Raw genomic sequence first — 18,094 nt, forward strand, 5'->3', positions numbered from 1 at the left:
AAGAGGACAGGGTTCCTGTGTTTTTAACAGTTGCATTGAAAGGGGAGTTTCAGCAGGTGTTATTTGTATGCATGCAGCACCTGGTGAAAATCCCTCTTCATCACAACAGTTAAAGCTGCAGGAGAACTACCCTCTTAACCAGATACAAAAGAGCTAGAAAAAAAGCTTTGACTATTGGCTTGTATAGAAATGCAATCAATCAATCAATAAGATTTTGATCTATATGAAGCTGCTGAGAGATATCATCTGCAGTTTTGGCATGAGATGTCATCGATGTATTCATGACACCCAGCTCGGTATTTCAATCTCTAAACATCTGGATGCTACCATCTCTGTCCTAAATCAGTGTCTGGGAGCTGTAGTCATGGTGGATGATGGTTAAAAGACACTCAGATCTAAGTCAGTAGTGGAAGAAGTAGATTTTCTTGTGATTGATGGATGGGTATTTGATTTACCTGTCAGAACAGGTTTGGAGTCTGGGTGTTATTCTTGATCCAGGCCTACTTTTTGATAAGACCCTAACACATCCTACTCAGAAGACACTTCATAACCTCCAGGCTTGATGCTTGTAATAGGCTTTATGTGGGGCTGCCCTTGAAGACAATTTGGAAGCTTCAGCTAGTGCAAAATGCTGCTGTCTTATGGATGTGATGTGCTGCAAACACACACACACAGTTTTGTTTCAGCTGCACTGGCTGCCAATTTGAGTTGGATTCAAAGTGCTGCTGCATTTCACACATCTCAGGAATATCCCTGCTAATAGTGTCTGCTACATCGGTTTCAATTTTCTCAGGCCCTGCTTTGACTGCAATCAACTGTTGCAGCAAGAATTGCCCTGAAGCTGTGAAACAACCTCTTCTCAAAGTCATGTAATTTTCTTCATTGGCCTTGTGGTAGGCATGCAAAATACATGTCTCTTGTTTGGCCTTCAATTAAGCTGAAGTTGAGTTTTGCTTGTTTTTATCTGTGCAGTTTTATTTTGGGATTTTAAAACTTTGCAGCTTTGTTGGTAATTGTTTCATCTGTTCTATTTTTCTTTAGCAAGGCCACGTGAGATATTTGGGTGCTTAAGGTGGAAAACATATTCAGTCATACATATATTACAACAATCTGTTAGCTGCCTAAAGCGTTGGTAAGGCAGCTACTAAATTAGGGTGACCATATGAAAAGGAGGACAGGGCTCCTGTATCTTTAACAGTTGTATTGAAAAGGGAATTTTCGCAGGTGTCATTTGTATATATGTAGAACCTGGTGAAATTTCCTCTTCATCACAACAGTTAAAGCTGCAGGTGCCCTGCCCTCTTTTAAATCTGGTCACAGTGTATCTGCAGTATAGCTCCTGCAGCTTTAACTGTTGTGATGAAGAGGGAATTTCACCTGGTGCTGCATGCATACAACTGACACCTGCTAAAATTCCCTTTTCTATGCAACTGTTAAAGATACAGGAGCCCTGTCCTCCTTTTCATATGGTCACCCTAACTAAATAAGTAAATAAAGTTTTTCACCTCAGGCATCCAAATATCTCAGGTGACATTAAAGGAGGCAGCACTGAATGCAAAGGGAGAAAAAACAAGTAAAACTACAAAAAGGCACTGAAAATAAATTTGATAAAATACTAAAAACAGATTTATAGTAATAGTTGTTGTCTTATAGCAGTGGTTCTCAACCTTCCTAATGCCGCGACCCTTTAATACAGTTCCTCATGTTGTGGTGACCCCCAACCATAAAATTATTTTCTTTCTTCTCTACACGATCCATTGTCATGGGATGGTTTGCTAATGAAAATAATACATAACAATAGCTTTAATAATACAAAAGATGATACATGACATAGTTCAGTCAATACAGTTTCCTAAGACCATCGGAAATATGTGTTTTCCGATGGTCTTAGGCGACCCCTGTGAAAGGGTCATTCGACCCCCAAAGGGGTCCCGACCCACAGGTTGAGAACCGCTGTCTTATAGGAACACTACTTTATTGTGCCCCTAAAGAAGGTCCCCCTGTATTGGGTGTTTTCTATCAACACTTGTACTGTTTTATATAAAAAACTTATTTTTCAACCGCTTTGAGGCTTTGCCTTTTTTCTAGCCTTGTTAAAGGTACAGGTGTAAAAACAAGAAGTGTTGATCCTGAAGTAATTTCGGTACTACTGGACAGAAGGCTCCTAGAGCTGACAATTAGAAGGTGTTGTGTAGCTGTTCTTTTTCCTCTTCAAAGGATTTTTTGTAAAGAAAAAAGGATGGACATGTGGGAAATGTGCTCCTGAAGCCACCCCCCCCGGTAAAATTCTGTGGATGAGTAAAATGTACCTAAATGAGGCATTTCCCCCCCCTGTTCAGCCACAAATCTTCCACCCCAGCCTCCATTACATAGTATAAACCCAGGCTTCCAAACACTGTTATTTTCAAAACTCAGTATGTAATTTGTCAGTGTGGCGTTAGGACCAGAATTCTATTTTACCCAAACCTCAAAAGATACACTTGGGAGGTTTTGCTACTGTATTAGGTCCACAAAAGCAAGTTTGTGCCACAACGAATGGCGAGCCACGTTGTTGGTTTTCACGTGTCATTTTTTGAATGTGTCCTTTTTCACGTGTCTTTTTTGAGTGTGTAATTATTTTAAGCCCCTGGGCCGAAGTGCCAAGGCAGGGGCGGGTGGCAACTGAAACAAATAAACAGACAGCCAGGCGCTCATGAAGATATATACGAGTTTTATTTTTGGCGGGAATATACTGAAGCTGAGATTTCCCTCACAAACCCAGCCCTCCCGCAACACCGAAGAAGTGGTGATGACGTAGAACAGCGCGAGGGCGGGGAGGAGGGGAAGGTGGGGTGGAAGGCAGGAAAAGGTCACGCGGCAACTCCCGATTGATGTCGTCATCGCCTTCCTGCTTGTTACGCGACAGCGAGGGGTTCGACGAGAGAGAAAGAGGCCGGTGCGAGTGCAGAGAAGGGAGGCGGCGATGGAATGTCATGTCACGTGGCAGGGGCGGCGGGGGTGTGTGGCCCTAAAAGTATAGCATGTCACGTGCCTAGGGAGGGTGAAGGGCGGAGGGGTGGAGAGTGAGGGTTTTTAAAAAAGGGAGGGGGGAAAGAGAAAAAGAAATGGTCGTCACGTGATCCCGGCGGCCCGGAAAGAACTGAGGCGGAGCTGAGCGGGACTCCTCCGGCCGCCATTTTCCTGCGGCGACCAGCTGTCGATGTGTGTGTGAGGGAAGAGACGCTCTGGCGGTGGCAGCCGAGTGGCGGAAGCGAGAGGGGAGGGCGCGGTAGTGGTTGGGCGGGGAAGGAGGAGGCCCCTTCCCGGGTGACAGGCCCGGCCCTTCCGGAGGGCGGAGCGCAGCCGGGCGTCCAGGACTCGGTGGGGGTGTTGGGTCCAGCCGGGTCCGCCCGACCGCCCTCTTGCCTCCCTCCCTCCCTCCTCCTCCTCCCGTCCCTGTCCCACCGTCACCAGCCTGCCTAAGGAATAGCAGCGGCGGCGACGACGGCGCTCGGAATCCGGCACCATGTCTGGGCAGAGCCTGACCGACCGCATCACGGCGGCGCAGCACAGCGTGACCGGCTCCGCCGTGTCCAAGACCGTCTGCAAGGCCACCACGCACGAGGTGATGGGCCCCAAGAAGAAGCACCTCGACTGTGAGTCCACACGACCCCTTCCCCCGACCCCTTCCCAAACGGCACCCTTTCCCCAGGCCACACCAGGTACCCCAATTACACCCCCCCCTTATGCTGCTTTCGATAAGTCACGTCGCTCTCCTCCCTTCCTCCTGGACCCCTCTTGCTCCCTGTTTCCCCCCTCTTCTGCCTCCCGCTTTATGGGCCACTTGCTGCTGCGTCTAAAATGCGCGCTTCTCTCGGTATCCTCTTCAAATCTCTCTCTTTTCTTTCTTTCCCCCTGTTCTGCACCCAGCACCCTCTCCACTCTTTTCAATTTTTCTCCTCCCGGCTCGTTTCTCCAGTTCCCACTGGCACTTTCCCTTTGCAACTTTTATTTCCCCCTGCTTAGTACCCTATTCTCGGAACTTAAGGGATTTACTGCCCCCAAGGTGTGGTATTGGCCGCTGGTTTATATAGCTGTGGAAGAGGGTTTAGATGCATTTGTGGAAGAGGCAGTGGCAAAGAGGTTATTAGCCAAAGAATCTCCAAGCTCAGGGGGAGAGTACCTCTGAATAGTGGTCGCATGAGGGTGATTGGGGGCGTGGGAAGAATTTATCGCCTTTATGCCCTGCATGTGGGCTTCCCGCAAGATCTTGGAATAGATGGAGTTCTGGTTGGATTCAGCAGGCGTCAAAAAATCTACAAAAAATTGATTACCAATCTCAGTGAATTTGTGTCTCCTCCTTCTTATCCTCCTCTTTCAAAACCTTTCTTTCTTTGATCTGTTGGCTGTCACCTCACTGTCTTCCCTTGATTCCTTCCCAGCTCAATGCTCCACATTGTTGGACCTGTCAAGTGATTAAATAAATGTTAATTGGTCTTTAAACTCCAAAAGTTTAACCAGTGAACCCTTAATATTGGTACCATTCTGACTTACTGAAAGAAGCATGCAGACCTAGAATTCAATTAGCAAAAATTGCTCCTTGTTAGGCGGGCCTGGGCTTTTATTTTTCTTCCCTATGAATGAATTAATAAGTTTATTACGGTATAACAACCAGCACTCCCTATTATATTAGCAGAACGAAAACAATATAGCTTTAAAATCAAGTGTACCCTTAACTTGTAGTCCTCCAGTAATAAATCAATCAAGCCCATTGGCATTATTTCTCAAAGTGACACCAGATTTCCCATTGCCACTTTTTTCTGTATCTTGCCTTCACCATTGGCATGATTCATCTTTCTTCTGCCTTTGAGCTGCTAACCACCTCTGAACTTTCCACGGTTTCAGGCTTCTTTATTTAAAATTATTTTTAGGCCCTTCCCAAGTTAGGTTCCCTCTTCGTTGTAACCCTGATCTAGATAGGCAGCCTGTGGGCCTTCACAAGTTTTGACCTCCACTGTTCATCAGCCCTAGCCAGAACAGGTAGTGATGAGTGATCGTGAGAGTTGTAGGTCAAAACATCGGGGGACGACGACAAGTTGACCACCTTGGCTTTAGATTATACCTTACTCCTATTTTTAAAGGGAAAAAATAACCTTTTCCTGAGGTTATTTTCCTGGGCCAGATCTACACCAAGCAGGATATAGTTCTATAAAAGCGATATATAAGAGACAGGAGCCATACCAAGCAGGATGTAGTGGCATGAAAGTGGTATATGGTCTGTGTCATGGGCCCCAACAGTTGTCAGTGCACTTCAATACTGCTCTAAAGCTGTAGTGTGGTTCCTGCCACTTATATACTGCTTTCATAGTGCTATATCCTGGTTGGTGTAGATCCGGCCTTGGCTACTCATATTCAAGAAATTCTGCTCAATGGGAAAGGTTGCCCACCCATCTCACCCTGATGCTGTCTTTAGCAAAGCATAGATAAGTTTGAACTTGGCATAACTTGAATAGGCTTGTATAGTTGCAAAAAGTATTTCAAACGTTGAGGTGTATTTTTTGAAGCTGTTGTATTTTTTTTTTTTTACTTTCATACTTCTCTGAGACAATTTTATAATACAAGATATTTAAGCAGCAGTTTAGAAAGATAGCAATCCTCTTTTCTCCACCTACTTACAAAAGATTCTTGGCTTTCTTCCGTGTTTTGTGCAGTGTATTTGTATGAGCCTGAGCCTACCTTTTCTTTTAGTCTCTGAGAGGCTCAGTCAGTAGTTGGAATCCAATTCTGCTGTACGCTTTGGGGGACTTCGGACAAAGACTACCAAAGAACATAAATACTGTCTTGTTAATCTACTGCTTGGGGACCATCAGAGCCACAAGTATTTGAATATTAAGCAATCTGTTCTTGATTTTCTGTTTGCCTACACATACATCTATATACCAAGGGCCTTAATATGCAGCATTAGCCATCCATTATTGTGGGTGGAGGCAAATAAATTTCACTTAGAGTCGAGCACCCCATCTTTTCAGGATCCTTGCTTTTATGGGGCTCTTTATGTATTAATATATTGTAGAAACTTTAATGTTCAGTGTGGTGCTTGAGAAAAAAGTATTCTGCAGCATCTCTGAAGGACTCCTCTGCAAATGTTATTATATTTTTACTCCTTTTCTTGTCATTTTATAAAGCCAACTGTAAGTGCTACTCTAGGGTATTTTGTTCCTCTTATAAGGGTCTTAGCACTTCTTTCATTGGCTGGATTGTAATACAATGCAGAACCCTGTACACTCCCAAGAAACAAGTTTGTGTGGTGAAAATATCTTTGAGAACTCTGCCTGGAATTGGTGTGGGAGTAAATGGATTGCACATGACTGGTGGGAATCTTAACAATTAGGAAGCTCCTAATAGCCTGAGAGAATACGCCATGACTTCTTAATGAATGAGTTTGGGCAGCACCATAGAAGGAGTAGCTCTTAATTCTGATATATAGTCAGGGCTGTGTGTATTCTGCACATTTATGAAATTGCATTTCGGATGCAGAATCTTGACATTGGATGCAGATCTTGCTATTCTGTGAACCTCAACTTTAATTCTAAAAAAAACCCCGCAAGCTTTTGGCACTCAAGTTGCAGAGGAAAGCTCAAATGTGTGTTCAGTCTCTGGTGACGAGCCAGTAACATGGAAAAGGATCCCATATGCTGCGTTTTCCTTTGACCTGTTTTTGCATCCCCCATTCCACCTTTTTAGGTCATTGACCCCCAACCTGCATGTTCTTTCCTTCATTCGTTTCCCTTTGATTCCTTCCAAAATTTATAAAAATAATGTATAAAATACATTGTTTGAAAAAGAATGCTTGTGTGCAAGTATTTTGGCTGCAATATTTAGGTTTCCTTGGCACAGGATGGTGTGTGTGTGTGTAATATTTTTACAAACAGCTGATGTTACCACTGACATTAAAGGCTGATAGAGTAGCCTACAGAATTTCAAGGAAACTGCCTTGCTAGCACATTGGCTTGGGAGCACTGTTTCGTGTGCATCTGAACAGCACGTAAATGAGATGTGTTTTAGAAATCTCCTGTAGGAACATTCCTCCTGATTGCAGGAGAAGAAAACATGTTCTTTTCATCTGTTTTGGAGATTGGTCTGCTGCAGCTGAAGTGGGTTCCAGCTGGCTTCTTTCATGACTTTGGCCTACAAATCTTTCAAGCCCTGGTCTCTGCCATAGAGCTTTTGTACTAGGGGGAATTAGCTAGTTGGTCTTTTCAGGATTCAGCAGTAGAAGACAAATTGAGTTTATGCTTTTGTGTTTGGCAAATCCATCTGGAATAGCAAAGGACTCATTTGTGGTTCTAATGTGGAATGATTTCAGTAATAAACCTTAAGTGGTACATGCCATAATAATCTCATTGGGGAAGCTTGGTGGATAGATATTGCTTCTATGCAATGTCTGTCCACCATATTTAATGAAGAAAAAGGAATTTTCAGCCATGTCAGATTGTTGAGTAAGTTGGTGAGAAAGTGTGACTTCCCCTGTAGTGTGTAGCTTGTCTGATTTGTGTAACTGGAAGCTATTTGCACTGCTGGCCCAGTGGCCCTTGAATATGATGCAGTTGTACTTTGCTGCTGGTACACTGTGGCTGGTTTGGAGTGATCTGTGAGTAGTTCTGCCTTCCAACATGGAGTTGAAGTAGATGACATTTTGGTCCCTTTTTAAATTCTTTCTAAAAAGATATTTTTGCTGCCACCCATGTTTAAACACCTTTCCTTAGACTAGTTTAGATATTACATAAATGAAGGCCTGGATTCTTCTTTTCCTGATTGTCCCCCTTCCTGCCACAGCCCTTTGTGTCACACAAATCTGCTCTGGAGGGTGTCCCAGCCCCCGCTTCGTGAGCAGATTTTCTGGGCATTCAAGAAGCTGCAAATTGAGCTTCTTTCATCAGTGGTATGATGTCATTGGATATGACCCCTTGCTAGGAACAGCCACTTAATTTTTTTCTGTTTCTTATGATTTCTCCAGAAGTTGGTTCATGTGGTGATTGTGGGGTCATAAGAGTAAACTGAGCTAGAGAAGAATGTAACAGAAGTCTGGTTTACTTACACTACCAAAGTACCTTAAATTCATACATGTGTTACCATTATCATGCGGTGGTGGTGGTACCTAGTTCTTTCACATCAAATTAAAAGCCCACCTTGACTCAAATACATTAGGACTTACATTTAGGTCTTGCACAGTTTTCTTGCAGCCAAGTAATAAACTTTATGAATCCTTTCGAAACTGGAGTCATTAAGTTCAAGGAGAAACATCTGGGTTTATGAATGCTGCAGAAGCATGCACAGTGTTTTCTATGTGGTTGATCTACTTGTTTTCTGTGAGCAGTATGTAGATATTGAATGGCTAATCCCTTAACTGACTACATTCATTTAGTACTAGAAGTACTCCAGCTTCCCAGTAATGCCTTTGACCATATGCTCTGCTGACTCTGGATTCCTGGGATTGAAAAATTCCTCGGTTGCAATCTTTTATAATACCAAGCACCTTATTTTTTTCTCTCCCCAGCTCAACACAGTATCATTAGATAGTGGAATGGAAGTGCACTATGCGTGCACAACGTATGCTTAGATTGTCTGTGTCTCAGTTATAATAGTTTTGTGGGTTGGAGAGCAAGAGAGGAACTTATTCTGAAGGAGAGAGAATCTCTTGTTGGGAAAGGGGGCGGTCTGGCAAAGACGAGTCACCTTGGCAGGATTGTGCTGCTGCTTTTATAGGACTTCTTACAATTTGGGCCAGACCTGAGTTGTGCAATTTGGATGCTGCTGCTAAAGTCTAGATGGATTGTATAACTTCAGACCTCACATACTTTACCACTTAAATTACAGCATGTACAATTACTCTGAAGCTTTTAGAATGCTTTTACGTTTGCTAGTTCTGATAGTCCTTAGAAGACATACAGGCTTGTAAAAGCTAATGTATAGCTCTAGTTTTAGGAGACTTAAATATTTCATGTTCAAGTTTCTTGGAGATTATCTCTGTGTGTCCTAAATTTGACAGGACAGCATATACTTGAGGATCAATCAGCAGGGACTCAGTGACCGGGTTTGCATGATCACTGCCCCCCACAATGGATTAAATAAGTCATGGTGGGTTGTGGCACATGCCAGTGGCCGTTCTGAATATTCAACTCCTAGTGAGGGGGTTACTATTGTTTGTGTTGTTGGAACAGGGACAGTAGTTGTAAACATAATAGTTAAACTTCCTAAACAAAACAAGTTAAAAGCATCATCCAAGTATAAAGTATCTTCAGCTGCTCCTGAACTCAACAAAAACTGCTCATGCTCTATAGTAGCTTATACCAACATAAAAACATTCTGGAAAAATATACTGAAATCATAGGTAAATTACATGTCAAACTTCTTTTGCAGACTTGATTCTTGACAATGCAAGAAAGGTAGTTTTGGTGTTAGACTCAGTACAGCTTAGAAGAGAACAGTGTTGGTTAAGAAGGAAGTTGCTGAAGAGTAATTATCTCGTTTTAAAAGACTTTGTCTCAATGATAAAGTTTGCCAGAATACTATCATACATCTCTGTACTGTGGAAAAATGTGAGGAGATTGTTTTCTGCTTGCATTGGCAAAAAGACCCGGTGCTTTGTAACTCTTCTCTCAAATTTAGGCTATGTTTCTTGTCAGTCACCTTGTATCCATCCTTAGCTCTGAAGAAACCTACATCTCTAAAGCACAGATAGTTAAATGGTGTTGTGCAGAGCCAATCATGTCTGCTCTTAAAAAAAGAAAAGAAAAAAGGCAGGATAGTCCATGGGATCTGTTTTCAAGTTTCATTTCAAGTTTTGACTTTCTGACATTGGGCAAGTCACCAATGTGGGAATACAGGTGACCACCTTGGTGCTTCTATAAATGCGTTCATAACACTGAAAATTGCTTTGCAAATTGCCATTAATTATAAGCTCTGGCAACCAGCCTGTTACATCAAGAGCTTTCTGTGTTATAATCTCTTTACCTCAACCATACAATGGGTTGGATCCAATACTGGTCATCTGCTAATGGATCAGATTTTGCTAATGGAACAGATTTTCCCTCTCCCTCATGACCCTTTCCATAGCTGCTCTAGGGCAATGGGGGCCCCTGAGGAGTAGATTTGGGGCATGTGGGGGTGGGAAGGAGAGGCTTGATAAGTCCTATTGTGGCAACAGAAGTCTTGTGTGATGTTGGACCCAACCCAAAATGTATGCAAGGCCTAAATATTGGTTTTTGTGTTTCTGGTTGTTATTTTTAACCTTTAAGCTAAAGCTTCATCTCACTTAAAACCTTTTTGTGTTTGAAATCAGAAAAGGTCAGCGTTATCATCTGTGAAAAGTATTGGTTTCTAGCTACCAAAAATATCTGTCCAAGCATAGTACTGTTTGCAGGAAATATTATTTGAAATTACATAGTGCTAGTAGAAAGGGAGACCAACTGTCCCTAGCCAGGGTCCTGCCAGATGTTTTAGACTATGACTCGCATCATGGTTATGCTAGCTGGGGCTGATGGGAGTTATGGTCCAAAACATCTGGTGGAACCCAAGTTGGTAAAGCTGATTTTTTTTTTTCAGAAAAGGATTGAGGTTGCTTGCCCATTTTAACTTTCATATAGTGCCAGAAAGGTGGCAGTTCATGAGCGCAAGGCTTGCAGTTCTGGGAAATCATGAATAAAGCCATTTTATTTGGTATCATTTTTTGTATAGTGTGACTTGATTAAAAGTAGTTCCATGGCACCACACAATGCTTAATCCTTTATTGAAACATAAGGATGATAAAATTGTCTGTTTCTATTTTGGCATATGGAGGTCACAGCTTAATTTGGTAACTATGAGACAGAATTAGTATGATGGTCCTAATAGAAAGGAAAAAGGAACTGTGTCATGAAGAGATTTAACTTGTTCAGTATCACACTGATCTGTTGATACATGCTTTTCAGCTGTTAATCGGTTATCAGTTTTGAGACTTTACTCTTATGTACATGCACACATTGGGTTTTAAAACATTAAATATATTTTGTTAAAGATGAATAAAGTAGTCTCCATTTATTTTCACTCAAATCAATTAAGACTGCCAGACCATTTCTTCTGCAGTCTTTGACCTGGTTTGCATATAATGCTAACCCATGGTTTATTTAATCCAGGGTGGATAAAAATCAATGATTTTTAAAAATAATAATTAAAAAATGGATTTTTTAATTTAAATCACATTTTTATAATAAAATGCTTTTTGAGGGAAAATCTATCTAAAGATAGTTTTCTATTTAAGATACATTATAGTCCAAAGGTTATTCATCATGAAATAAGGATTAGTTTTTAATTATGTAGCATGAGGCTGTATAGTCATGCAATGTTTAAATATTTTGGTAAATGAATTCCATTAATCCATTCACAATGTCATGCTCTTCCAGAGGTTTCTGTAAGATGATTGGGCAATTTTTCTATCTAGAAGATATTATCACAGATGCTTGGTTTTATTGTTCTCAAAACTGTGAATTTGTGTCTGCAGAGATCACAATCCCATTGTTCCTTTGCAAATCTATGTACACAGAATCAACCCCTTACCTCTTAAGTGCTAAGTTTAAAAAAATTCAATAAATAGAGTGCACTTTTGGGGAGGGGGAAGTCATGTGATTAAATCAAGTCTTTCTGAGTAGTGATTTAAATTGTGATTTAAATCATGATTTAAATCAAATTGATTTAAATCAAATCCACCCTGATTTAATCCATAGTTAACCCATGATTTGTTGCCATACACAAGCCTTGTCTGATAGACTATTGAACAACATGTAGTATTTTGCCTCAATCCCTGGATTATTTGTTTACCTCCCTTCCTGAATCCCAAATGTCTTTGTGGCACTGTAGTACTGGCATGTAGAGTATCTGGTGGTGGTTTTTCTTTACCATTCTTCCCTGCTACTTCTGTAACCTGGCAAAACAACCCATGAGCAAGCCATGGTTCTGGCTTCACTTTCAGATTCAAATATATAATTTGTATCTCTGTTATGAAATTAGCTATGACGTTGAATTCTTCCACTACATTTAAATAAGGCCACTCAAACCTATCAAAGGCCTTAGTTGTATCCAAAAGTAGTTGTATTGGTATATTTTCAGTTTTGTTCAGTGACACTTGCTACTTTCCTATCTTACTAAACAAGCTTCTGCCTTTGATAAAGGTAAACTTACTTGACTCAGTAAGTTATACTATTGAACCTCTGGGCTTAGATACCAGTCAGAATTTTATAATTTCTTAGAGATGGGCTTTTCTTTTAGTATTAGGAATATTTTCATCTTTTTCAAGGAATTAAGGATAATTCTGAGAAACAGCATTTAAACTGTTCCGCCAGCCCTACATGAACTTCAATACTTCACTTGAAAAGTTGTCAGATCCAATAGTTCCGCTCTTTAATATTCTGTATATTAGTTGATACATTTACTCTTAAGTGTCCACCTTTAATTTGGAGATCTGCAGATAATTAAAAAAAGAAGATATCTCTTACCTGGCAACCTTCAGATTGGTATAACTGTTTATAAAACCATATTCCTGGACTTCAACTGTTTTTTCATTTGTTCTTTGCTACAACTTCTGTTGATTATTAAAGGAGTAATACTTTGCTTTTTTTGCTAATTGAAAGCATCGTCAATTAATTGTTTAGCTCGCTTCTCAGAATATTTTTTCTCTGATGTATCCAATGTCCCGTTTTGCATGATTGGCACAGCTTAAACAAGCTAGGGGTGCCATTTGCGTAATTACCTGCCTAGACATGTTGTTCAAACCTGGGTGTCATGGTTGGTTTAAGAGGAAACAATCCATGGCCTGTTGGGTTATTTGTGTTTTTTCCCTTCTCCAACAGGCAAATGGTGCTTGGCGTGTGTCATGGCTTAAACAAGCATTATGGCTTGTTTAAGCCATGATGATTATTGTAACCAGGTAAATGCCTTCCACTTTAAAAAAAATCTTTCTATGCTGTTCTGTAATTCTTCTATGGAGATTCAAATAGATCAGTTCTGTTTACTTTTTAATCCAAGTTATTTCTAAGACTGCTGTTTAAGTTTTGATTTTTGATCAGTGTTTTATATAGATGTTTGATGCATTTAAAGAAGTTCCGTAATGCATATGCTATTTGTGGAATTTGTATTCTGGAAATAGTAATCTGTCTTTGCAGTAGATGTATCCTGTATTATGAACTCATACTTGTAAGAGAGGTAAGCATGTTGGCATTAGCCCCTGACAGCAGCCCCATGCTCTGTGTATATAGGCTACCACTTGGCAACTGCATGTGCTCTTGGGTCCAAAAATTTGCCCACACTGGTGTGAGGTGTCTGATCTCTTTCCTGCTCCGTGCCCAAATGACTTTCCTAAGGATGAGCCGATGTGGCTGTGAACTCTTGGCATCCGGTAGTGCTTAAATAAGCCGGGTGGTAAAAGAACAGCAAAGAGGGTATTGGAGCAGTATTGGATTAGGTTTTAGGGATCAATATGTTGCTCACATAGGGAATAAATGTAAATAAGTTTACCTTATGTTTTTAACATACCACTTTTTGCCTGCAAATACACTTCTTTCTGATCTTCATAGGATGTGTGCTACAGTTCTAATTTGAGATCCCCTTTTTTGGCTTGGCACTCGAGGGACAAAAATACTTGAGTGTTCCCAGCTACTCAACTACACTTTTGCATATTAAGGTCATTGCTAGTCAAACAGGCTCAGAAGTAATCTCATTCCTGCTTGATTAGGTATTGAAAGTGAGCATAATGGATACTGTAAAACTGTCACTGAATTATCACATCAGAATGTCCAGTCAAATATGAAATCGTGGACAAAACTGCTAAAATAGATCTTCTGTTTTTCCTTGGTGGCAAATGAAGGAATGCTTGTATTGGACTCATACAAGAAGGCCCCAGGAAATTGAAATTATTCTTTCATGTTTAGTCCAGGTAAGACTGGTATATAAATATTCTAAATAAATAAATAAATAAATAAATAAATAAATAAATAAGCTAGCTCTTGCATTCACCTGGCAAAGTCTAAATATTTGCATGTCAAGCAGTTAATTGAGATTATTTGATCAAGAAACAAAGTTAAAACAGTACTTCTGGAGAATGTGGATAGAGAGATATTTTCTCCCTCTCCCATAATACTAGATCCTGGAGTCATCCCATGAAGCTGATTGGTGGGAGATTCAGAACAGATAAAAGGAATAACTTCACACAACGCATAGTTAAACTGTAGAATTCACTAATGCAAGATATGGTGATGGCCACTAATTTGGATCGCTTTAAAAGGGATAAATTCCTGGAGAAGGCTATCAATGGCTACTAGTCCTGATGGCTATGTGCTACCTTCATTATCAGAGGCAGTAAGCACATATAGACCAGTTGCTGGCAACATGGGTGGGAGGGTGCTGTTGCTTGGCCCCTGTAAACAGTGTGGTGGACTAGATTAACCTTTGGTCTGATCCAGCAGGGCTCTTCATATGTTCTTAATGTCACATCTATTAGGATCTTTTTTGCAGAGTTCATTTAGTTAAAATAGCTTCTTGCCTACCTTAGGCAGAAATTAATATTGGTTTCCTGTACAATAGCAGTTGCCTGTTTATGAGTTGAGTAGTCATAACAGGTGATGTCATTGGAACATTGTTTTGTTATTTGTGGGGCAGAACATTTTCAGGTGCTTTGTCATTTCATAGGTTCATTAGTAAAACTGAATGTATGGCAATTACATATACAATATTAAGCACCTTTGGCAGTTCCAAAGTTGTAATTAATGTTTATTAGATTATTATTCCTAGCAAGTATGTGAGAGAATACATATTTGTTGTTGAATTACATATATGTCTCAGTGTGAAATGGAACTAATAATTTGTAATAGAAAACTGAAGGTGCCCCAGCAATCTTAGTGGAAGAGAGGTGAACTCTGAATAGATAAGTGATTGTCCACATATCATGCACAGTTCTTTGAGTCGCTAAAATGAATTTAGTGTCAGTTTTCAATATTTCTGGTTTTTTAAAAAAATTTAAACAGTGCTAGGGAAATATATGCTACTATCTTTAGATATTTTTACAAGTATTCCAATAGAACAAGTCCTACATTCTGTAACAAATCACCCTAAGTGTTCCTTAGTTTCCTCCCCCCCCCCCCCCCAAACATTTCAGGTCAAATACTTGTATTGGGTCAAATCGTAACATAGCATCATAGAATAGTAGAGTTGGAAGGGGCCTAAAGGCCTTTTCCAGCTTTATTTACTAAAAGCATGTGAAATAAACATGCAAAATTGGATCCATCTATGGCATTAGAAAATTTTCCAGTGCAAAGTAAAACATTTCCTGTGCAAGTGACCCAAGGCAAATTAAGATAATTTTCATTGGAAGTTTTTTGATGTAATGGATCATTCAAATGAACAGCTTGGCAGCTTTGTCTTCTGTGGCTACTTTCTGTGTGAATTTAAAATCAAGTATTTACTATCTTTTTCATGAATACATGACCTTTTAGACAAAGCTTGTGGATTTCTGGCTGGTTATTGATGACTTTGCATGTTCTTTAAGAGTGTTCTTAGACTGGTGCTGCTCCATGAACTTAAATGTTCAGCCTTGCCTAGCCAAAGTCTTGAAAAAGCAGCAATTTCCTGTTCTGGCCTATGATAGTTTAGTGATAGCAAAGCAATTTGATGCCCATAATGTGCTATTTTCTGAATTCTTATGCTTATTGTAAATTCCTGGCTATGCAACTTGATAAATCAACAGACTTTTCAGGCCCAACGTAGTTCTTACTACTACTTGGATATAATTCTGATACTGCTATGGAGCAAAACATGGCCTTCTGTAATGGTATTAGTCTAATCTCTGCTTGAAATGGTGTTCTATGCTCGTAGATCTGAGGCTTTACCTATAAAGTACTGTCTTGGCTAGCTAGTATTTAGACATAGTATGTTCAGTCAAACAGAAGTCTAGGCTTCTGTTTCAAGAGAATGCCAGTGAAGTAGGTAAGTGAGTATAAGCTTATGTGCTTACTTGGCAGGCAGCTGAGGAAGCCTTGCCAGTAGTTTCTGGATCAAAAGAAGCATACTGGCTATGAAGCGCTTGACTTTAAATTTTACAGTGTTGGTTAAGCTATAATTTAGTTTCTTGAAATGTGACTTGAGTTGCCACACTCCAGAGACCTACTGAATCTCATCTAAGAACTGTAAGATCTCTTAGAACCTTTCAGGTTAAAATTGAGTTTACATCTGTCAAGGATTCTTTAGGATACCTTGTTTTTGGACAGGGGATTAAGTTATACCCCTTCCTATGTTTGAGCATGTTCAATCTGTGATGCAAGTTTTAGAAATCCAAGTTGGAACTCAGATGTCACATGCACTTGAATGTGTTCTGCAAGTCATTCATCTATCATGGATATTTGTGAGAGCAATTTGTTTAACCCATATATTACAGTGCTGCTATGTGTAGTATTGGTATTTATACAAATCAGTGGGATATTGATGACATTTTGGAAGAGAGAGGAATTTATGGCTCTGTTCAGACATCATGGTAAACCAGTTTTTTAAAATAATAATAATAGGGGTTACCATGGCCAAGCCAGAGTGCGAGTCCACATGGCTTGATTGATTCTGCTGGGCTCCTCCTGCCAGACCAGGGCCTAACCCACACCAGCTGTTTATTCCGGAATAGTATTGAGGTCATCCCTACCTTGCCACATGGCACACAGCTGATCCCATGGTGATCTAGGGACGACCCCTCAGTTTTCCCAGGATATCGATGACTGCTTTTGTCCTGTTTTTCCCCCTGCTCTCGCAAGAATCCCGAGGTGTGCAGCTGGTGTGCCCTCCCCTCGCAAAGCTGTTGCTGTTCCTCATGAGTAGTGGGGTTCAGCAACCAGGCAACCAGCTGTGCAGAGCGAGCCTGTGGGTCTTGGGGGTGAGGGGGAGAGCATTGTCGACATGTTCTGGATGAGTCTTGGGGTCTTTCAGCACTGTGTGTGTGTATTTTAAAAAACTCATCTTTGTGCAGGATTGCAACTCTGCTGTTGCGCAAGAGTCAGGGAGGAAAAGGCTCTCCTTAAATTACAGGCAAATTTGCTGGCATGTGCCCCATGAAGGACAATCGCTCGCAATCGTCCCTCCCCCTATCTAAAAGGCTCTAGGTGTAGATGAGCTCCAGGACTCTGGTTTGATTTGTGTGACAACTGAACTGGAAACTTGGCTTTGTCTCTCGCTCAACAAGCCAGTTGTAACATAGTGTTTGTTCTTAGATTATGACTCTGACTAGTTCCCAGTTCAGATGTCACGCTAACAAAGCCAGTGGGGGACAGAGCCTATGGCTAGGTTGGCTACTCCTGCTGGCATGAAGAGCCAACCAAGAGGTATCGAGCTGCATGTATTAGCATGCTGGTTTGCTCATGGTAATCCTGATTTTCTGGACTACCATGATGTGCAAACTCAGCCAATGTAATCGTATTGATGACTCCTAATGCCATGATGGACAAGCTATATACAGCAATATCTGCATTGGGGGTTTGATCTCACAGGCATCCCAGTCAGGCAAGCAGGTCAAAGGTCCCTATTATGAAGAGTTACTGATGGAAAGAAGGGATGGAAGAAGCTATATTTTTTTACATCTGCTCAAAGGGCTTCTTCAGGATGGTAATATTTATTTGTCGTGTATTGTGTGAAAACTGATAATAGTGTGCATTTAGTAATGATATCTTTGTAACAATAATCTTAGTTGTCTTTGAGAGCCAAAGTATGTAGTGATTAAAGTGTTGTACTGAGACTCAGGAAATCCAGGTTCTAGTTCCCACTCAGCCATAAAGTCCACTGGGTGACCTTGGGCAAGTTGCTCTCAACCTAACCAACTCTGCAGGGATGTTGTGAGGATAAAATGAAGAGGAGGAAGACCAAGTAAGCCACCTTGGGTTCCTTGCAAGAGGAAAAAATGAGAGATATAAATATAATAATAAATAATAAAATAAACCATCAATTTAGTCCTGATTTCCACTGGTACATTCTACCATATAACACATTTGTAGTAAAACTGAACCGCATCATTGCTAAATACTTTCAGTTCAATTTTAGCCATAATATGATGGCA

The 18,094-nt window shown here is 40.7% G+C and overlaps 1 protein-coding gene across 7 annotated transcripts in view; it reads left to right on the forward strand.

The window, feature by feature from the left end:
- The first annotated feature begins 3,196 nt into the window (after positions 1-3,196).
- PICALM (phosphatidylinositol binding clathrin assembly protein) overlaps positions 3,197-18,094 on the forward strand; it is an 82,249-nt gene continuing 67,351 nt past the window's right edge. For 2 of the 7 annotated variants that reach the window (XM_063127185.1, XM_063127186.1), the window contains exon 1: positions 3,198-3,635. In XM_063127185.1, coding sequence (XP_062983255.1) covers positions 3,506-3,635 — 130 coding nt within the window. In that variant the 5' untranslated portion in view covers positions 3,198-3,505. Of the gene's footprint in view, positions 3,636-18,094 lie in introns of all 7 variants that reach the window. The other 5 variants (XM_063127190.1, XM_063127191.1, XM_063127192.1 and 2 more) reach the window with 4 other exon arrangements.

This window comes from Elgaria multicarinata, chromosome 5, assembly GCF_023053635.1.
Source record: "Elgaria multicarinata webbii isolate HBS135686 ecotype San Diego chromosome 5, rElgMul1.1.pri, whole genome shotgun sequence".
Taxonomy (NCBI): domain Eukaryota; kingdom Metazoa; phylum Chordata; class Lepidosauria; order Squamata; family Anguidae; genus Elgaria; species Elgaria multicarinata.